We start from the raw sequence: 23034 nt of genomic DNA, 5'->3' as shown, positions 1-23034 counted from the left end.
GGCCACCCGGCGGCCTCTTTCCGCCCTCTGAACCGGCAGTTAGCTGGACGGGCCCCAAGGGCCCGGCGCCCAGGGACTCAGAGGACCCTCCCGCGCCCCGCGAGGCTCCGGGGACTCGGGCTTCCGCCTTCTTGCTGCCCTCGTTCTTGCCAGGGCCGCGGTTAGTCCCTGCTGGCCACCCCACTGCGACCATGTTCGTTCCCTGCGGGGAGTCGGCCCCCGACCTTGCCGGCTTCACCCTCCTAATGGTGAGTCTCCGTTTGCGCTCGGGGCTGCTGCCTCCTGAGGCCCCTGCGGTGTCGCCACCCCGACGCGGGGTGTTTGGTGGTGCCTTGGGAGAAATAGGGCACTAGTTTCTATTTCATGTTTTCGGCCGGAAAAAACAGGGAGGTTGTAGCCGGAGGCAGCCGTCCAAACAGAACCTTTGTCGGCTGTAAAACCAAACGTAGTCAAGTCTACAATTTGTAGTCTCTGTTTCCTGTAAAACGTGATGTGTTCGTACATTCTAGATACACTGTACTTACGTTTTGCAGGGCATCCTTCAGTTTTATCCTAGAAAGTCTTTCTACGACTAGTTTTAGAATTAGTCTTAAGCTAGCATATTATCGTTGTTAACCGGAGAACTACTGATAGGGCAATAAACGTTAACTCTTGCCGGTAGTTAGCACAGTTTTATCGCTCTTTATATTCATTCATTGTTTTAATAAAGTCTGTTATGTGCGAATATTAGAATAAGACTAGGTGCGTGCCCTCAAAGAATTTACACTGTAGTTGGAAACATGTAATCTAAGAGCAATAAATGCTAGGCTAGAAGCTTGAAAGGATGTAGAAAGGTCCTGAGATAATTGGGAGGGGAGGGACAGATGGCTTGTTAAGAAAGGCTTTATAGAGAAAGTAGTATGCAAAAGATGGAGGGCCTGTGGGCTGGGAGTAGGGGAAAGTAGGCGTTTCAGAAAGATGGATGTCTAAAACAGAGTCAGTTAGCATGGGGGACTTGAAGACTGCCAAGAATTTGGAATGACACATTGAGAGAGAATAAGCTGTAGGCCCTGTGAACCCAGAAGGCACCATTGGAAAATGCACTGTTTGGAGTGGTATAAGGCTGGAGAGAGCTCAAACTGTCATTCTTATTCATTACAGATAAAACACACAACCCCAGAGAAGAGTGTTTCAAAAAGGAGGGAGTGGCCATGTCAAAAGTAGCCCAGAGATGTGTAAGGTGAAGAAAGTGTATGTTTGGATTTAGCGACATGTTAATGATGGTCACTTGGACAGTTACCAGTGAAGTGGTGAAGAGGAAAGCCATATTGGAGTGGGTTGAATGAATGATAGAAAACAAGTAAAGATTTGGGTTGTATAATATATATTCAGTCATTAATTCAGAGACAGGCATGATGGCTCATGCCTGTAATCCCTGCACTTTGGAAGGCCGAGTACAGGAGGATCGCTTGAGCTCAGGAGTTCAAGACCAGCCTGGGCAACATAGTGATACCTCATCTCTACAAAAAAATAAATAAATAAAAATTAGCCAGGTGTGGTTTCCTGCACCTGTATCTCAGCTACTCGGGAAGCTGAGGCGGGAGGATCACTTGAGCCCAGGAGGCAGAGGCTGCAGTGAGCTGAAATCGTGCCACTGCACTCCAGCCTGGGCGGCAGAGTGAGACCCTGTCTCAAAAAACTTTTTTAAATAAGAGATAAAGTTTCTGCTTATGTTTTCGTGGACGACTTGGAGAATTTTTGCTACATAGAGACACAAGAAATGAGGTTGCAGTTAGAGGGCTATGTGGGGTCAAGGGAGAGAGCCTTTTAGAATGAAAGATATTAGAGCATGTTTACGTGCTGATGGGAATAATACAATATTGTGAGGAAAAGAAGGATGGTACAGAAGAGTTTAACCCAAGTAGCAAAATTGTTGAGAAGGGAATTACAGGAGGTAACTAGGCAATTGGTAGGTGACAACAGTGAAAAGTGGGAGAACATGCTGAGGGAACACCCCGAAGGACAGAAAACAAAAGGAGTTGTTGGAAGAATGCAAAGGAGGAGCTACATTAAAAGGATACTTGGGGGATAGCCTCAATAAAAATTAGGCATGTATTAGATGTAGTTGCTAAGGGAATGGGAAGAAGTTTAGGTAGATTGAATAATATTGAACTTTTTTTTTTTTTTGAGATGGAGTTTTGCTCTTTTTTGCCCAGTCTGGAGTGCAGTGGCACGATCTTGGCTCACTGCAACCTCCGCCTCCTGGGTTCAAGTGATTCTCCTGCCTCCGCCTCCCGAGTAGCTGGGATTATAGGCGTCCACCACCACGCCCAGCTAATTTTGTATTTTTGGTAGAGGCAGGGTTTCACCATGTAGGCCAGGCTGGTCTCAAACTCCTGACCTCAGGTGATCCACCTGCCTCGGCCTCCCAAAGTGCTGGGATTACAGGCATGAGACACCATGCCCGGCGCACTTTTCTAAAATACAAAATATGGGGGAAAATTTGGGCAAAAGTTTATAGTTTTGGACATGTGGAATGTGAGTTTCCTGTGACCTAACCATGTGGAGACATCCATTAGGTTGTGGAGCTCCTACATGTTCTGGGATGTAGGTAGGGATTTGGCAGCTTCATTATTTTAAGTCATGGGAAAAAGAGAGAGAGAGAGAGAGAGAGAGAGTGTGTGTGTGTGTGTGTGTGTGTGTGTTTAGTGTGAAAAGGTCACTTCAACCTTTCGGAATGGGTAAAGAGGCACTAATAAAGCAAATGGTAAGCAGACCCAAGAGTGCTTCTGTTCATACCTCGTAGCCTTTACACTTGCTTTCCCACTGCCTGGAATGTTCTTTCCCAGATCTCTGTATGGCTGTCTCCTTTACCTTTTTCAGGTCTCTAGTCATTTGTCACCTAGGGTGAGTCTTTCCTCGAACACTCTACTTAAAATTGCAATCAGCCATGTACACACATCCTCACACTCACTTTATTTTTCTCCGTAGCACTTCCCACTGTATATTTTAGTGTTTGTTTCGTTTATTACAGGTAAACCACTCTCACTGGAATGGAAGTTCCATGAGGGCATGAACTTTTGTTGGTTTATTTTACTGCATTCCCAGTGCCTAGAGCAACAATTGGCATAGAGTAGGCATTCAATAAGTATTTGTTAAATAGTCTAAAAGGTGGAGGAGGCCCCAGCAGTTGTAGTTAATGAAAATCAATATCTAGCTATGATGTTATGATGCTTTCAGTACTAATATAACTATTGTCTTCTGTCTAAACTTTTTGAGGTGCTGTGGGCCAGGCGTGTTGGCTCACGCCTGTAATCGCAGCACTTTGGGAGGCTGAGGCGGGTGGATCACCTGAGGTCGGTGGATCACCTGAGGTCAGGAGTTTGAGACCAGCCTGGCCAACATGGTGAAACTCCGTCTCTACTAAAAATACAAAAATTAGCTGGGTGTGGTGGTGCGCGCCTGTAATCTCAGCTACTCAGGAGGCTGAGGCAGGAGAATTGCTTCAAGCCAGGAGGCAGAGGCTGCAGTGAGCCAAGATCACGCCACTGTACTCCAGCCTGGGAGACAGAGGCAGACTCTCTGTTTCAAAAAATAAAATAAAGTGCTGCTAATTTTGGTGACTTACTGAACATATCTTTTATAATTTCAGCCAGCAGTATCTGTTGGAAATGTTGGCCAGCTTGCAATGGATCTGATTATTTCTACACTGAATATGTCTAAGATTGGTTACTTCTATACCGATTGTCTTGTGCCAATGGTTGGAAACAATCCATATGCGACCGCAGAAGGAAATTCAACAGAACTTAGTATAAATGCTGAAGGTATGTAAGACTTTACCTTGTATTTTTCCACTACAAAGTAGAGTTGTTTTAAATTAGAAATAGACTTTATTGATAATTGTTTTGTAGCAAATGTTTACTTAGTGCCAACTTTGTGTAGAGTTCACAACCTAATCACATTGTCCTATTTTACGTCCTGGTTTTAGTTGTTGTTAGCCTCTTGTAAATGGCAAGTCTTACGGAGGTTGAGAATAAGATCATACTTGTATCTTTTTTTTTTTTTATTATTTTTGAAACGGAGTCTCGCTCTCTTGCCCAGGCTGGAGCGCAGTGACGCGATTTCCGCTCACTGCAAGCTCCGCCTCCCGGGTTCATGCCATTCTCCTACCTCAGCCTCCCGAGTAGCTGGGACTACAGGTGCCTGCCACCACGCTGGCTAATTTTTTGTATTTTTTTAGTAGAGACGGGGGGTTTCACCATGTTAGCCAGGATGGTCTCGATATTCTGACTTCGTGATCCACCCGCCTCGGCCTTCCAAAGTGCTAGGATTACAGGCGTGAGCCACCGTGCCCAGCCCATACTTGTATCTTTTATAGAATGTTTAAATTTCCTTGTTTTTCAACGTGGATTTTTTTCCTTCTATCCTCAGTTTTATCTCCTGTTCTTACTGGTATGTGTAACCATCACTAATAATATGGAAAGGCAAAAAGTAGATTGTGCTGGACTCAGTCTTGTAGGTTTAATATATGTTACGTCAACTAAGTCTTATCCTCGTAGTCATCTTCTTCCATTATAGGATCCATAATAATATGGTATAGATAAGGCTCAAAGAGATTGACTTGCCTGATGCCACTAATAGGTGTAGGCTTTTCCCATACTGTAAATCTTTGTAATTCCTCATTGGACTATCAGGCTTGATTAATCAGGGAACACTGGTTATAATGCAGCACAGCACCAGGTGAGTAAGAGAAGAGCTCCTGTTGATCGTGAAGCATGGGAGCACCCAGTTAACTACCTTTGATGGCTAACTGTTCTGGTGATCTTTTAGTCTTCTGTTTACCATTTTAAGGTCAAATCCGGAGGTGACAGAAGAGCATGAAAGGCCTTTGGTGAATTGAAAGACAAATGAAGAAGCATTTTGGTTTTTGTGTCTTACTAACCATATCATTGTTCTTAGCTTGCGATAGTGAAATGTACATTTGAGAAATGACCTTATTATTGAACTTCCTACAGGACAGATGGCTTTGTCAACGCAAGACTAAATTTGAGTTACTGCCTCAGAGGATAAAGGACTATAAATGGTTAAAACCAGAATTCATGACCGGGTGCATTGGTGCACATCTGTAATCCCAACACTTTGAGAGGCTGAGGTAGGAGGAACGCTTGAGCCCAGGAGTTTGAGACCAGCCTGGGCAACAAAATGAGACCCCATCTTTACAAAAAGAAAAAGAAAAAAATTAGCCAACCTGTAGTCCCAACCTCTTAGGAGGCTAACTAACTTGGGAGGACTGTTTGAGCCTGGGAGGTTGTGGCTGCAGTGAACCATGATGATGCCACTGCACTCCAGCCCGGGTGACAGAGTGAGACCCTATCTTAAAAAACAAAAGCCCCTAGAATTTGTATACTTTCCACTAGTGATAACAGCTATCTTTTATTGAGTATTACTATGAGCTAAATGCCATGTACTTTTTTTTTTTTTAATGAGATGGAGATTTGCTCTTGTTGCCCGGGCTGGAGTGCAGTGGCGCGATCTCAGCTCACCGCAGCCTCCGCCTTCCAGGTTCAAGCAGTTCTCCTGCCTCAGCCTCCCGAGTAGCTGGGATTACAGGCATGTGCCACCACACCCAGCTAGTTTTGTATTTTTAGTAGAGATGGAGTTTCTCCATGTTGGTCAGGCTGGTCTTGAACTCCCAAAATCAGGTGATCTGCCTGTCTTGGCCTCCTAAAGTGCTGGGATTACAGGCACAAGCCGCTGCACCCAGCGGCGTTTACATGTAATTCATTTAATCCTTACAACATTCTTTTTTTTTTTTTTTGAGACAGAGTTTTGTTCTTGTTGCCCAGGCTGGAGTGCAATGGCACAATCTCGGCTCACTGCCACCTCTGCCTCCCGAGTTCAAGCGATTCTCCTGCCTCAGCCTCCCGAGTAGCTGGGATTACAGGTGCCCACCACCACACCCAACTACTTTTTGTTTTTGTGTTTTTAGTAAAGACGGGGTTTCGCCATGTTGGCCAGGCTGGTCTCAAACTCCTGATCTCAGGTGATCCACCTGCCTTGGCCTCCCAAAGTGCTGGGATTACAGGTGTGAGGAGCAACTGCGCCCGGCCCCCGTAAACTTTATTTTATTTTATTTTATTTATTTATTTTGGGGTTTTTTTGAGACAGTCTCGCTCTGTTGCCCAGGCTGGAGTGCAGTGGCACGATCTCGGCCCGTTGCAACCTCCGCCTCCCGGGTTCAAGCAATTCTCCTGCCTCAGCCTCCCGAGTAGCTAGGGTTACAGGCACGTGCCACCACGCCCGGCTAATTTTTTGTATTTTTAGTAGAGACGGGGTTGCACCATGTTAGCCAGGATGATCTCAATCTCCTGACCTCGTGATCCGCCTGCCTCAGCCTCCAAAGTGCTGGGATTACAGGCGTGAGCCACCGCGCCCGATTTGAGATGGAGTCTTACTCCGTCACACAGGCTGGAGTGTGGTGGCGGGATCTCGGCTCACTGCAACCTCTGCCTCCTGGGTTCAAGAGATGCTCCTGCCTCAGCCTCCCAAGAAGCTGGGATTGTAGGCGTTCACCACACACCCAGCTAATTCTTGTATTTTTTTTTTTTTGACAGAGAGTTTTGCTCTTGTTGCCCAGGCTGGAGTGCAATGCCACGATTTTGGTTTATTGCAACCTCCACCTCCCGGGTTCAAGCAATTCTCTTGCCTCAGCCTCTGGAGTAGTTGGGATTACAGGTCCATGCCCCCACGCCCAGCTAATATTTTGTATTTTTAGTAGAGATGAGGTTTCACCATGCTAGTCAGGCTGGTGTTGAACTCCTGACCTCAGGTGATCCAACCACCTTGGCCTTCCAGAGTGCTGGGATTACAGGCGTGAGCCACTACACCTGGCCTAATTTTTGTATTTTTAGTAGAGACAGGGTTTCACCATGTTGGCCAGGTGGGTCTTGAACTCCTGACCTCAGGCAGTTCACCCGCCTCAGCCTCCCAAAGTGCCGGAATTACAGGTATGAGCCACCACGCCCAGCCCTCATAAACTTTTTTTTTTTTTTTGAGATGGAGTCTTGCTCTGTCGCCCAGTCTGGAGTGTGGTGGCACGATCTCGGCTCACTGCAAGCTCTCCCTCCCGGGTTCACGCCATTCTCCCGCCTCAGCCTCCCAAGTAGCTGGGACTACAGACACCCGCCATCACGCCCAGCTACTTTTTTTGTATTTTTAGTAAGACGGGGTTTCACTGTGTTAGCCAGGATGGTCTCCATCTGCTGACCTCATGATCTGCCCACCTCAGCTTCCCAAAGTGCTGGGATTACAGACGTGAGCCACCGCGCCCGCCCCTTTTAAAGCATCTGTGATTTCACCATTTATCTACCCAAGCTTCACCATAAATTTGATGTTCTTGCTTCAGTTTAAGCAGAATTCATGTTGCTGTGATAGGGGCACTTAATGCCTTATCCTTCTTAGTGCCTCAAACCAGGTCCTTTTCAGGCGTGTTACAGCAAGTCAGTACAAGTTTATTTTGGTGCAAAATGTTTTCATAAGTACACATTTCCTGTGAACTTTTCGAAGACCCCTCATGTATCCGATTGTTGTGCTGTGCCCTTGAAATCTCTTTTACTCTAGAGCAGTCCCTTTTTTTTCATCACAAACCGATTTATTGAAGAAAAGACTAGGTGTATTGTTTTGTACAATGTCCCACCTTCTGATTTGTCTGATTACATCTCTTGTCACTTGGCTTGTTGTTCTAGCCCCTGTATTTTCTGTAACTGGAGTTAGCTCTAAAGGCTTGATTAGATAAAAGGTTAATGTTTTGGGGCAGAATACAGAAAAGGTGTTGTTGCTTTCATAATGTATCACATCAGAAGAAAAAAGTACTAGGAAACAGGAACCTAACAACAAAAAGAATTGCATAGGCCGGGCACGGTGGCCCACGCTAGTAATCCTAGCACTTTGGGAGGCCAAGACGGGTGGATTGCCTGAGCTCAGGAGTTCGAGACCAGCCTGGGTAACATGATGAAACTCCGTCTCTACTAAAATACAAAAAATTAACCCATTGTGACGGTGTGCCTCTGAAATCCCAGCTACTCAGGAGGCTGAGACAGGAGAATCGCTTGAACCCAGGAGGTAGAGGTTGCAGTGACCCGAGATCACACCATTGTACTCCAGTCTGGGTGATAGAGCAAGACTCTGTCTTAAAAAACAAACAAACAAAAAACAAAAATTAGCCAGGCGTGGTGGTGTGCTCCTGTAATCCCAGCTACTTGAGAGGCTGACACACAAGAATCACTTGAACCTGGGAGGCAGAAGTTGCAGTGAGCCGATACCGCACCACTGCACTCCAGCCTGGGTGACAGAGCAAGACTCTGTCTCAAAAAAAAAGAATTGTATGATACGCTGATGAGGAGAGTATTGCTATCACCGAAGAAGTGGTAGCTTACATTTTTAAAAGCTTAGCCTGTCCACCCCCTACAGATACATTCTTTTCAAACCTAGGTCAGTTGAATTGGACTACATGTGTTTGTTACAGATAGGTTAGAGGCTGAGTAATCTGTGCCTTAGTCTCTTTTCCCTAAATTTATACCCTTTTCCCTAATTCCTAAACTTCCTTTGGACTGAACATACCTGGTGCTTGCTAGATTTGCTGAGTTCAGCATACCCCCAGTCACACCACATCACGCCAGCCATAGGAGACAATTTCCGAAAGACCTGTAACAGTAGAGACCTGATCCACCAAAGGATTTGCTGTTATTTGCAATCTGTTTATAGTAACCAACACTTACCCCTTAGTGCAGTAGTAATCCTGTGTCCTTAGAGAGTACTTTATCCCTGACTCAGGAGCTTCTCATTCTTTTTTTTTTTTTTTTTTTTTTTTGAGATGGAGCCTTGTTCTGTTGCCTAAGCTGGAGTGCAGTGGCGCGATCTCTGCTCACTGCAAGCTCCGCCCCCCGGGTTCACGCCGTTCTCCTGCCTCAGCCTCCTGAGTAGCTAGGACTACAGGTGCCCGCCACCAAGCCTGGCTAATTTTTTTATTTTTTAGTAGAGACGGGGTTTCATTCACCATGTTAGCTAGGATGATCTTGATCTCCTGACCTTGTGATCCACCCGCCTCAGCCTCCCAAGGTGCTGGGATTACAGGCGTGAGCCACCATGCCCAGCTGCTTCTCATTCTTAGAAATGAAGTTGGGCAGGGAAGCCTTAAGCATTTCTAGAGTGCGCCCCTTGTAGAACCTGATGAAAGCTATGGATCCTTTTCCCAGTAAAAAATACAAACACATTGACTCACATGACATTTTATGTTATTTCAGATCCTTTAAAAAGTTCTAAGGAACACACATGTACCTATTTCAGGATTTTATTACATGGCTAACATTCTCCTACCTTTTACTGTTTTTTCTGCTAATCCCAGTGAGTGTTGCTGTTCTCTGGAGACAAAGAGGGGAGAATATCAAAAGCCAAAAAGTTCAGTTTTCTTAAGGATGATTTTATTTGTCATAATACCAGAAATTTTCAGGGGAATACTTCTCTGGTTTTGCAGTTAAAGTCAAAAGAAAAATAATTTTTTATATTTTCTTACAGTTAACTTTTCAGAAATGAATCTGTTCCATAGCATAAAGCCCACTGGCTCATTTTAAGGTACTTCTAAAAGGTCTTATTTTAACCAGATGTCATATATGTTCCGTATTTTAATTATTGAAAACATTTAAATGCAAAGGGTATTATAATTCAATTTTTGTTTATCATAATAATTTCAACTTGTGTAACTTCACTGTCATATGATTTCATTTTCTTCTTGTTTTTATAGTGTATTCATTGCCTTCAAGAAAGCTGGTGGCTCTACAGTTAAGATCCATTTTTATTAAGGTTAGTATGTTGTAGTTTGCCTTTTTGTTTATTAAAGTGTAATGAGAAAATAAGTAACATTAGGGATTAAGATTCAAAAATTACTACTGTTTTTACCATATGTACAGTTAAGATCTGATTCTACAGAGAAATAATCTTACAATATTTCAGATGTGTTACTGTCTTTTCATGATTATATAGAAAGGAAGTAGGGCTTTTATCTTGAGTGTTAACATATTTTCAGTTCGGGTAGCATTGGTGAAAAAATGTAAGCATATTAATATTAGAGGTTTATTCCATTTGTATTACATTTCAGCTGGTGGCATCTACATATAAACTATGTATATATAAAATTATGTATATGTCATAAAATATTCTGAATCCGACTTCTTTCCTCCTCCACTGCTGTCATTGAGTGCAAACCAGTGTCATCTTCATGCCCCTGACTAACTTGCTGATCTGCCTCCCACAAACAGCAGCACTGATGATCCTCTAAACGTACACCACATCACTACTCTCTTTGAAACCCTCCAGTGGCTTCTCCTCTCACTCAAAATTGTGATCCAGGAAAAGGGGCTCGCTTCCTGATGCACTGTGACACCAGGTTTTTGAGACAAGAAAGGCTTTATATTGCAAATTGACTCCCAAGGAGACAGGAGTCCGAGCTCAAATCTGCCTCCCTGTGCTGACTTCAAGGCAGTGTTTTTATTAGAAAAGGTTCAGAGGGTGGATTCTGAGATCAGTAGGTGAGCGATGGAAGGAAAGGGGACATCTGGAAGGTCCTTGGGCATGCACAGTTATCTCCTCATGCTAACTCATAGGGCTCATGTGCCAATTCAGGGGAATGAGTATGAAACGTGGTGATGGAGAGTCAGCTTGCGACACCAGGAAGCTTGTTCTCTGCAGACTCTACTTGGCCATATTGGTTCCAACCAATTTCAGCCAGTTCCTTTATCCCATAAGGGGAGGAAGTTTCAGTATTTTAGCAAGTAGTTTCTTATCTGCTACCCTGCAAACTCAATAATTTCTTTCTTTTTTTTTTTTTTTGAGACAGTCTCCTCTGATGCCCAGGCTTAAGTGCACTGATGTGATCTCAACTCACTGCAGCCTCTGCCGTCCTGGGTTCAAGTGATCCTCCTGCCTCAGCCTCTGGGATTACAGGGACACGCCACCACACTGGCTAATTTTTGTATTTTTAGTAGAGACGGGGTTTTGCCATGTTGGCCAGGCTGGTCTCCAACTCCTGCCCTCAAGTGATCCACCCGCCTTGGCCTTTCAAATGCTGGGATTACAGGTGTAAGCCACGCCCAGTCCAAACTCAAGAATTTGTTAGTCGTTGGTTTCTTTAACTCTTTGAGGATGGTTTCAAATTCACAGCCCTTACTGTGGCCTATGAGGCTGTATATCTGTGCTGTCTAATACAGTAGCCACTAGCTACATGTAACTATTTACAGTTTAATTCATAAATTTAAAATTCAGTTCCTCACGTTCCAAGTTCGCAGGAGCCCCATATGCAAAAAGCCAGCATAACAAGAGTCATGCTCACAGGAGCTCTGCCAGACTGCTGCTTTGCAGAGCCTAACCTGCAGCCACACTGGCTTCCCTGTGTTGTTAGACATTAAGCTCATCCTGTCTCAGTCTTTCCACTAGCTTCTCTGCCGAAATTCATTTTCTTAGAGACTCCAATGGTTTGCCTCCTTTAGTGTTTTCTTAAATGTTTCTTCATCAGAAAGGCCCTCCTAAACAATCCTTCCTTCCTTTTTTTTTTTTTTTCCTTGAAACAGGGTCTCTCTTGCTCTGTCACCCAAGCTGGAATGCAGTGGCGTGATCTTGGCTCACTGCAACCTCTGCCTCCCAGGCTCAAGCCATTCTCCGACCTCACCCTCCCGAGTAGCTGGGATTACAGGCATGCACCACCACACCCGGCTAATTTTTGTATTTGTAGAGGTGGGGTTTCGCCATGTTGCCCAGGCTGGTCTTGAACTACTGAGCTCAAGCAGTTCATGCTTCAGCTTCCCCAAAGTGCAATGGCGTGATCTCAGCTCACTGCAACCTCCGCCTCCTGGGTTCAAGTGATTCTCCTGCCTCAGCCTCGCAAGCAGCTGGATTACAAACGTGTGCCATTGTGCCCGGCTAAGTTTTGTATTTTTAGTAAAGATGGGGTTTCACCATGTTGGCCAGGCTGGTCTCAAACTCCTGACCTCAGGTGATCCACCCACTCCACCCACCTCAGCCTCCCAAAGTGCTGGGATTACAGGCATGAGCCACTGTGCCCGGCCCTCTTTTTTTTTGAGGCAGAGTTTTACTCTTGTCACCCAGGCTGGAGTTCAGTGGTGCAATCTCAGCTCACTGCAACCTCTGCCTACTGGGTTCAAGCGATTCTCCTGCCTCAGCCTCCTGAGTAGCTGGGATTACAGGTGCCCGCCACCACACCTGGCTAATTTTTGTATTTTTAGTAGAGATGGGGTTTCACCATGTTGGCCAGGCTGGTCTCAAACTCTTGACCTCAGGTGATCTGCCCGCCTCAACCTCCCAAAGTGGTGGGATTACAGGTGTGAGCCACCACACCCAGCCGAAAGTAAGCTTCTGAAAGGAATGATGAAGTGTCATTTACTTTTATATCCCCAGCTCATAAGATAGTGTCATGCACATAGAGAAGCTCTCAGTAAATATTTGCTAAGGGATTTTTTGGAATGACCTGAGGTATCATCTTTTCAGGAGGTTAGAAATACAGGATTTTAGTGACATGGTTAACTGCATAGTACTTTTTATTTTAACTTTTTTTTTTGAGATGGAGTCTTGCTCTTATCGCCCAGGCTGGAGTGCAGTGGCGTGATCTCAGGTCACTGCAACCTCCATCTCCTGGGTTCAAGCAATTCTCTTGTCTCAGCCTCCTGAGTAACTGGGATTACAGGTGCCCGCCACCATGCCTGGCTACTTTTTGTACTTTTAGTAGAGTTGGGGTTTTGCCATGTTGGCCAGGCTGGTCTCACACTCCTGACCTTAGGTGATCTGCCCACCACAGCCTCCCAAAGTGCTGGGATTACAGGCGTGAGCCACTGTGCCCAGCCATTATTGTAACTTTTTATCGAAGTATGACGTACATGAGAAAAGTGCACAAATCATAAATATACAGCTTGGTGAATTTTCATGCAGTAAACCCTCTGTGAAACCAGCTTTCAGATCAAGACATAGAGCATTGTCAGCATTCCAGAGGACCCCATAATGCGTCCTAGTCAGTATTCTATTGGTGGAATTCTGTGGTATATACTTACAGCATCTAGCTTCCTTTCTCAACATTCCGTTTGCGCGGTTCACCCATGTTGTTGGAAGTAGCCATAGTTCATTCATTCTCATTTCTCTGTGGTGTTAAGTTGTATACGTAAGCCATAATTTTTCCATGGTACTTTTGATGCTACATTTGATTATTTCCAGTTTGAGACTATCATGAATAGTGCTGCTAAGATTATTTTTAATTCTTATACTAGAATCACTGCTTTCTTTAGTTAACATTATATACCCAAAGTTTTGCAGTTAGAGTTGGTAACATTTTTACATTGTGCCACATGGCTTTTTGTTCTCTTTCTAATCAGTGTAAGTTGAAAAATTATTTAACGTATAACATAAATTTTTGGCAGCTGGAAGTAAAGAGTGAATTTTTTTTTTTTTTTTTTTTTTTTTGAGACGGAGTCTCGCTCTGTTGCGCAGGCTGGACCGCAGTGGCATGATCTTGGCTCACTGCAAGCTCCACCTCCTGGGTTCACGCCACTCTCCTGCCTCAGCCTCCCGAGTAGCTGGGACTACAGGCGCCCACCACCACGCCCGGCTAATTTTTTTGTATTTTTAGTAGAGACGGGGTTTCACCGTATTAGCCAGGATGGTCTCGATCTCCTGACCTTGTGATCTGCCCGCCTCAGCCTCCCAAAGTGCTGGGATTACAGGTGTGAGCCACCGTGCCTGGCCACAAGACTAATTTCAAAATAGCAAACATTTATTGAGCATTGATTCTTTGTGCTGATACTGTTCTAAGTACCTTATATTTATTACTTAATCCTCATGACAATCCTATAAGACAGATACTAATATTATCCTTATTTTTCAAAGGAAACACTGAAGTACAGAAAGGTTAAGCAGTTGCCTGACACATGATCTTAGGGAGGCAGGACCAGCATTCTAACCCAGGCAGCCTGGCTCCAGAGCTTGCCTTTTTTCTTTTACTTTTTTTTTTTTTTTTGAGACAGGGTATCACTCCACCCAGGCTGGAGTGTAGTGGCACAACTATGGCTCACTACAGCCCTGACGTCCGAGGCTCAAATGATCCTCCCACCTCAGCCTCCTCAGTACCTGGGGCTACAGACGTGCACTACCATGTGTAATAATTTTTTTTTTTTTTGTAGTAACAGGGTCTCACTATATTGCCTAGGCTGGGCTTTAACTCCTGGGCTCAAGCAGTCTGCCCACCGCGGCCTCTCAAAGTGTTGGGATTACAGCAGTGAGCCACCATGCCTGTCCCAGAGCCTGCCTCTCTTAACTGCTATACTAGACTACCTTCTTATTTTAAAAGTTAGCCTGCATTTCTCTTACCCGCATTTTAAATTTTATTGAGTAGTTATTTTATGAGCGGTCTTTGAAAAATTTTCATAAAGCGGGCTCCCCCTGAAATTTTATAACCCACATTCCAGATTTACCAGCTGTGAACATCTTGCCACACCTGCTTGATCTCTCGCTATGCGTGTACAGTTTCCTTCTTCGAAACAATCCAGAAGTAGGCTAGCAATGGTCACCCCTACATACTTCCGCACACATCTTTCAAGAACAAGGACACCATTACCACACCCAAGAAAACCAGCATTTAATGAATTTATTCAGGAGTATCATCCAACATACTCAAATTTCCACAGCTGTTCCGAAAGTATCCTTCAATTCTGGATCCATTGATGGTTCACAGGTTGTATTTGGCTGTTACATCTTTTTAGTTGTTATCCTTCAGAGTAAAACTGGCCTGCCCCTCTTTCTTTCTTTACAATATTGACTCCTTTAAGGAACCGGGGCTGGATGTGGAGCATTCTCCATTCATCTGATTGTTTCCATGTGACCAGATTCAGGTCACAAATTTCTGGTAAGAACCCTTCACAGATGACCATGTATTGGTTATTAGGTAACAATAGATTACTTAAGTAGAGAACTGGGAAATTGTCCTTTGTCTATCACAATAGAATTTTTTTGAAATCTAGATTCCTCATGATTCATTGATATCTTTTTTTTTTTTTTTTTTTTTTGAGACAGTTTCACTCAGTTCCCCCGGTTGGAGTGCAATGGCACAATCTCGGTTCACTGCAGCCTTCACCTCCTGGGTTCAAGTGATTCTCCTGTCTCAGCCTCCTGAGTAGCTGGGATTATAGGCGCCTGCCACCATGCCCCGCTGATTTTTGTATTTTTAGTAGAGATGGGGTTTTACCATGTTGGCCAGGCTGGTCTTGAACTCTTGACCTCAGGTGATCCGCCTGCCTCCCAAAGTGCTGGGACTACAGGCGTGAGCCACCATGCATGGCCATTGATTTCTTAATTATAAAGATACATTAGATAATTCATTGCTCTTTATCATTCACTTTCGGTTTAAGCACAGTAAGTGGATCTGAAAATAATTTCAGTATATATAAATTATATATCATTATCACATAAAGTTGATGAAATAGTATATAGAATGTTTGTGTGCTCTAAGACTAACTTTTAGATTTTCTTTTTATTCTCTCAATGGTGTGCAAAGTATAAATCAAAGCCATTCTGTGAAAAACTGCTTTCCTGGGTGAAAAGCAGTGGCTGTGCCAGAGTCATTGTTCTTTCGAGCAGTCATTCATATCAGCGTAATGATCTGCAGCTTCGTAGGTATGTTCCTGCCTCTGGAAAGTTATTTTTGGTATAGTTTATACTATGATAATTTCTCTATTAAAAAGTTAAACTTTAAAAGCCATGTAGATCCTTACCTCTTCTTACTGGAGTTTAGAAAGAGGGGGGTAAGAGAAGGTCAGGAGATGGGAGGGAGTACAGTTAGGCAGATCTTTTCAGTTCCTGTGAGCTTAGTAGAGTTGGGGCACGGGGAAGACATCGTGTAGAGAGAGAGAGTTTGGGAATCATGTTTTTAGTGTTTCCCGTCACATACATGGCAACATCACAGAGCTCAGCTAATTGAAGAGAATAAGCAGAAAAGGTACTCAAGATTTATAAAGTTGATAACTTTTGAAAGGTTAATCTTTTCAGTTATTTCCATATATGCTACCTTGAAAGATTAATATTTTCAGTTATTTCCATATATGCTACCATTTTTTAAAAAACATTTACTTTTTGTAGAGACAGGGTCTAGCTATGTTGCCCAGGCTGGTCTCAAATTCCCAGGCTCAAGCAGTGTGCCTGCCTCAGCCTCCCAAAGTATTGGGATTGCATGTGTGAGCCCCCCGCACCTGGCCACATGCAACCATACGTATTTGCAGAAATCCACTTGCCTAAAGGGTAGCTCCCTGGCATGTCAGAGTGAGTTCTTAAATGTAAGACAGAGTATCCCAGAAATAGAACTATAAGCTATCATTACCACATAAAGTTGATAACATATCATATAGAATACTCTTATACTCTAAGATGTAGCTTTTATTTATTTATTTTTGAGACGGAGTCTTGCCCTGTCACCCAGGCTGGAGTGCAGTGGCATGGTCTCAGCTCACTGCAACCTCCACCTCCTGGATTCAAGCGATTCTCCTGCCTCAGCCTCCTGAGTAGCTGAGATTACAGGTACCTGCCGCCACGCCAGACTAATTTTTGTAATTTTAGTAGAGGCTGGGCTTCACCGTGTTGGCCAGGCTGGTCTCAAATTTCTGACCTCAGGTAATTCGCCTGCTGGGCCTCCCAAAATGCTGGGATTACAGGCATGAGTCACTGTGCCCGTCCCCAGGATGTAGCTTTTTTTTTTTTTCCTTTTTTTTTTTTTTTTTGAGACGGAGTCTTTCTCAGTTGCCCAGTTCTCAGTTGCCCAGGCTGGAGTGCAGTGGCACAATCTCGAGTCACTGCAACCTCTGCCTCCTGGGTTCAAGCGGTTCTCCTGCCTCAGCCTCCCGAGTACCTGGGACTACAGGCGCATGCCACCACACCCGGCTAATTTTTTGTATTTTTAGTAGAGACAGGATATTGGCCAGGCTGGTCTCGAACTCCTGACCTCAGGTGATTTGCCTGCCTGGGCCTCCCAAAGTGCTGGGACTACAGGCGTGAGCCACCACGCTCGGCCCCAAGATGTAGCATTTAGATCATTTATTTTTTATTTTTTATTCTTTTGGGGATGGAGTCTCGCTCTGTCACCCAGGCTGGAGTGCAGTGGCACAGTCTTGGCTCACTGTAACTTTTTTAGATGATGTAGATCATAACTTTTATCACTTAGACACCTATAAAACCAGGATGAAAAAATACCAATAAGCCAAGAGTTACCTTTCAAAATGAGCTAATTTCCAGAACTTTCACAAAAGACATTACAGGCTTCATGGCAGAGGGGAGGAAAGCTGTGGGAAATTTTTGCAATGGGCTTGCCTAAGTGTTTCTGTCTTTTTATATTGTCTCCTAAGTAAGTAAGTAAGTAGCAAATCAGAGCAATATTTTTTACTTAAGTCTGCTGAAACTTGTGTTTTGCCTGTGCAGCAGAATATATGGAGACCAAGAGAATTTTAGCTAAAGAACCAATGTTTGCCTTAGAGTTTTTAAAAAGTTAACTATATGATTATTTCTAGTACTCCCTTCCGGTACCTACTTACACCTTCCATGCAAAAAAGTGTTCAAAATAAAATAAAGAGCCTTAACTGGGAAGAAATGGAAGAAAGCCGGTGCATTCCTGAAATAGATGATTCCGAGTTTTGTATCCGCATTCCGGGAGGAGGTATCACAAAAACACTCTATGATGAAAGGTGAGTTTGTTTGCCTGTTCATTTGTTTCCCACTTTACTTAAAAATGAAATTAATGCAGTGAGCTGAGATCGTGCCACTGCACTCTAGCCTGGGTGACAGAGCAAGACTCTGTCTCAAACAAAAAACAACAACAAAAAAAAACAAAATTAAGTCAGAGAATGTATTGGATTACTTACTGAAACTTTGAGAATATATTGATAGGCCGGGCGCAGTGGCTCACGCTTGTAATCCTAGCATTTTGGAAGGCCGAGGCAGGCAGATCACGAGGTCAGGAGATCAATCAAGACCAGGAGATCGAGACCATCCTGGCTAATATGGTGAAAACCTGTATCTACTAAAAATACAAAAAATTAGCTGGGCGTGATGGTGGGCACCTGTAGTCCCAGCTACTCGGGAGGCCGAGGCAGGAGAATGGTGTGAACCCGAGAGGCGGAGTTTGCAGTGAGCCGAGATCGCGCCACTGCACTCCAGCCTGGGAGACAGCAAGACTCCGTCTCAAAAAGAAAAAAAGAAAATATATTTACAAAACTGGTACTATTTTAGAATTCTTGCATTTAGGGGAAAGATTTAAACTTGGTTATAGAAGAATTGGTTTCTCAAAAGCCATATTTAATGCTTTTATTTTGTGTGACTTTTTAGGGATTCTAATACTTATTCTTTGCAACCTCTACACGCACACTTTTTTTTAATTGTGGTAAAATACACATCGTGCAAAATTTACATACATTTATCACACATTTTAACTATATTTAAGCGTACAATCAAGTGCCATTAATTCACAGCATCTGCATCCATCAGCACTGTCTACTTCTAGAACTTTGTCGTCATACTAAATTAAAAAATCTGTACCCATAAATAATAACTCCCAACTTTATTTCTGTAAAATTGGTGTTGATGTTCCCATTTTCATTTATTTTAATAATTTGAGTCTTTTCTTTTTTTTCCTAGTCAAGCTAGCTAAAGATTTGTCAGTTTTGTTTTTCTTTGAAGAACCAGTTTTGATTTTGCTGATTATTGTTTTTCTATTCTCTATTATTCTATTATTCTCTATTATTTCTCTCTTACCTAATCTTTATTTTCTTCCTCTAGCTTTGGATTTGGTTTGCTTTTTTTTCTCTTTTCCAAGGTGTAAACTTAGGTTATTAATTTAAAAGTTTTTTTCTTTTTTACTGAATGTGTTTACAGCTGTAAATTTTCCTCTTAGCGCTGTTTTCACTGCATGCCCTAGGATTTGACATGTCGTGTTTTCATTTTCACTCATCTCAGTATTTTCTCATTTCCCTTGTGTTTTTGTTCCGTGTTCCTCTCTTGTCCCCCTTGCAAACACCTATCTCCTTTCTAAGAGTCAACTCACCCTTCACCTCCTGTCTGCAATCTTGCCTTTTCCTGTCTTCTAGACAAGGAAGTTGCGTCTGCACTCCCACTGCACTCCACCTCTTCTATACTTTGTTGCACTTACTTTACCAATCAATCTAAACTTACCAATCCTCCTAAACTTTTGCTTCTGACCAAGACAGAGTAACTGATATCAGACTTGCCCTCCTGCCATAAAAATACTGGAAGCTGACAATTCATGAAACAACAGTCCAGACATTGGACTACAGGCAGCACACAGCTGTCATCCCTAAGAGAAGGCAAATTTTAAGTCTACAGTTGCCTGGCTTTCTGCTTGAGGTACTTTCTGGACTGCAGCACAGGGAGCGGAACCCAAGCAGAGCTGAGTGGAGGAAATGAGTTAAGACTACATGGAGGCCGAGGCAACTGGAAATACAGGGCAGAGAATCCGAGGGCAGGGGTGCTGCTCATCAGAGTCCAGGGGTCTGTCTCCTTGGGTCTGTCTTCTTGGGTATAGGGTGAAACTATGAGGACAGGCAAAGAACAGCTTCTGGTTAGCTATAAGCTTGCCCACAAAGTTAGCAGTGATAAACAGAAAGTATTATAAAAGTTAGACCTACTCAGCATCAAACATTCAGGAAATGCGGATTTTACCCTGAAGAAACAATATTTAAAATACTCAGTTGTATCAACCAGAATAAAATAGTTCCAAATAAAAAAGTAATAATAATAGTCATCCTCTGCCTTTCTTTTTAACAGAAAACCAGAGGGTAATATTGAAATGATTATCCCACACTGTGTTACAAACTAATAAGAGGCGCGATAAGCTGAAGAGCATACCCTGCGCTTTCCAAGTTAGAGCCTTGAAAATGCAAGCACAGCCTGGGAGCCAGCCTTCTCCAGGCGAGAGCCTTGCCTGAGGCCATCACAGCAGACCATTTAGGAACTGGAATTTTCTGAGCCATCAGAGCTCATAGTGGTTCCATACAAAGATTGAGAGCCCCTAAGGTGTTTGAGAACCAAGGACTGGGCTAGGGTGAGTGAGGCTAACAGTTTCTACTTTGTAGTTTTTAGAGACAGAAACTAAAGTTAGCCTGGTATCATCTGAGACTTCCGAACGTATACATCAGAGTCTCCTCGGTACCTTTCCTTCCTTAGAACTCAGCTCACTTTTATTTCTGTAGCTCTCTTCTCTGTCAGTCTCGTGCTTTCAAGTTTTGGCATGGCATTTTTCTCATAGTTCTTGGTTTTAGGGTGTTAGGAGTAATTTTTGCATTTATTGGCAAGCAGGAAACTTTTTGCATTGGTGTATCTGCATCTCATCACTAGCTTGAGGCGTTTATAGTATGATAGGAGACTATGTTTTAGAGTTAGAGAGACCTAAGTTCATGTCCCATCTCTGCCACTTACTAGATATAGAACTTAGGGCATGTTAACTATGTATTAAATCTTTTTTTTTTTTTTTTTTTGAGACAGAGTCTTGCTCTGTCTCACGCAGTTCTCCTGCCTCAGCCTCCTGAGTACCTACAGGCACATGCCACCATGCCCGGCTAATTTTTATATTTTTAGTAGAGACGGGGTTTCACCATGTTGGCCAGGCTGGTCTCGAACTCGTGACCTCAAATGATTTGCCCACCTCGGCCTCCCAAAGTGCTGGGATTACAGGCTTGAGCCAGCGCGCCCAGCCTGTATTCAATCTCTTTAAACCTGTTACCTCATAAAAGTAGCTAATACTTCTTTCATATTTACTGTGTGGTCACTGTTTTAAGCATTTTGCCTCCACTACCTCCTTTCAGCCTCACAACAACCTGTGAAGTAGGTTCCATTATCATCCCCCTTTTATAGATGAGGAACACCCCTGGTTAAGTAACTTGCCCAACATATCTGGTAAGTTGAAGAGCTAGAATCTGAATCCTGGTGTCTGTCTTTGTTCCCGTTATTCCAAACTGATTCACTTATAAAATGGAGCTAATTATAGCTTCTTCAGGATTATTACAGGGATTGTCATAAAATTTGCAGATAATGCTTAACACATAATAACCACTCAGCGTTTTCGGAAGAAGTAGGAACTTTTATTTCCTTTAATGATTCCATTCTCTTCCACAGTTTCCCTGACTGCTTTAGATAGTAACTAGGTGTTATTTTCTTTCAGTCTCTGCTGGGGTGCTTCTGAAAATTACTGTCTTCTGAAGTAGGTTTGGGGAGTAGGTCAGAACATACCTTATCTGCTGTAGCCAAGGACAGAAAGGCTGGTTTTTCAAGCAGCCGTGGGGTGAGGCATGATTGTGCGTGTTCCCCAGTGGGTGTTACAGGGGCCTGCTCTCACAAGTAGAAAACTCTGTGTGGGGCAAAGGGAGATGATAAGTGATCTTACGATGTGGCATCTTTTCCTTTCCTAAACCAGGTAGGTTATCGTAGCTGTAAAAACAGACACACTAGAGTCAGCTCTTGTACCCTGTGAAAGAATACTGATTCTTATTTTTATTTCTTGTAGCTGTTCTAAAGAAATCCAAATGGCAGTTCTGCTGAAATTTGTTTCAGAAGGGGACAACATCCCAGATGCATTAGGTCTTGTTGAGTATCTTAATGAGTGGCTTCAGATAATCAAACCACTTGTAAGTTCTATTATAGCTTAAGCCTCGTCTTTGTCTGGTTGTATTCATTAACTTGAACTTTATATACTACCTAAGTAGACCAAGTAAGTGAACGTTTGTATTAAATATAGACATATCTTTACATAAAATTTAGTTTAAGCTGAACTTTTGAAAATTAGAGGACAGTTAACCAACCTATTATTTACAGTTTTTTCATTAAAGCTGACTTTCCAAAAAGGAAAATCATTAGTTCTTCATTGTACTTACTATTCATGTTAGATTAATTATGCCAGACATAGTCTTGCAATAATAAACAAGCCTTCTGTGGAATTCAGGAATTTTTTTAGGGAAGTAAAAAGTATTGCTATGTGAGCAATACTGTAGCTATTGAATATGTATTACAGTTGATATTTTTCTCTATTATGAAATGAGAGCATTACACCCAGGGAAGTGAGTTAGCCTTTAGGCATAACAACACTGAGCATAAGGCTGCTTTCTAAGATGGGTAACTAGCTTTTTAATTCATGCTTTTGCCAAGAACAAATTGATACAAATCACATAACGCTGATTTTTGTTTTAATCCCTATTCTTTTTGAATGTGATTTTCCCTAATAAACTTCATCTACAGCCTTTCTGGCATATCTTTATAATTTGGAACTTAAAGAAATTTATCTTCGGTTGACATGAAGACAAAGAAACTTTATTTTTCCTTAACAATAAAACCTGGCTATAAAAGTGCCAACCAAAAGGAACACAAAAGGAGAGTTTTATAATTCACTTTAAAAGGAGATTTGATGGTAAAGTTTAAATATTAAAATATTTTGTTCTTCAATTACAGAGCGATGACCTCACAGTATCTACCTCACGGTGGAAAATACCAAGTTCTTGGAGATTACTCTTTGGCAGTGGTCTTCCCCCTGCACTTTTTTGATCTAATTTCTGTTTTATACCTTATACCCAAAACACTTACTACTAACACAGCTGTTAAACATTCTATACAAAAAAATTGTATGATCTGGTATTAGGAAATTACTTTTACAGTAAATATCAAAGAAAAAAGATTAAGGGTCTCTTTGCCATGCTTTTTCATCATATGCACCAAATGTAAATTTTGTACAATAAAATTTTATTTCCTAAGTAATTTTGTCTTAAATGTATTTTTTTTTAATTTCAGACTCTCTGTTAGCTTCCTAGTTTGTCTCTAATAAATCACCACAAACTTAGTGACTTAAAACACACCAGTTTAATTTTTTCATTAACTAATTAATTAATTTTCATTCTGTCTTTTAAGTAAAATGAGACGAGGTCTTGCCATGTTGCCCAGGCTGGTCTCAAACTCCTGGGCTCA

At 42.8% G+C, this 23034-nt stretch overlaps 1 protein-coding gene across 2 annotated transcripts; it reads left to right on the top strand.

The window, feature by feature from the left end:
• Positions 1-73: 73 nt before the first annotated feature.
• PSMG2 (proteasome assembly chaperone 2) lies at positions 74-22827 on the top strand. Of its 2 annotated transcripts, none has more exons than XM_016933269.4 (7): positions 74-248; positions 3632-3803; positions 9779-9837; positions 15584-15702; positions 17583-17756; positions 21587-21707; positions 22525-22827. In XM_016933269.4, the coding sequence occupies exons 1-7, from the start codon at positions 192-194 to the stop codon at positions 22615-22617; spliced, it is 795 nt and encodes a 264-aa protein (XP_016788758.2). In that variant the 5' UTR covers positions 74-191; the 3' UTR covers positions 22618-22827. The 2 variants fall into 2 exon arrangements, with proteins under 2 accessions (XP_016788758.2, XP_063651992.1); XM_063795922.1 differs by lacking the exon at positions 74-248 and adding an exon at positions 1146-1219.
• Positions 22828-23034: the final 207 nt, after the last annotated feature.

Source organism: Pan troglodytes, chromosome 17, assembly GCF_028858775.2.
Source record: "Pan troglodytes isolate AG18354 chromosome 17, NHGRI_mPanTro3-v2.0_pri, whole genome shotgun sequence".
Lineage (NCBI taxonomy): Eukaryota > Metazoa > Chordata > Mammalia > Primates > Hominidae > Pan > Pan troglodytes.
This window is presented reverse-complemented; position numbering and strand designations above follow the sequence as displayed.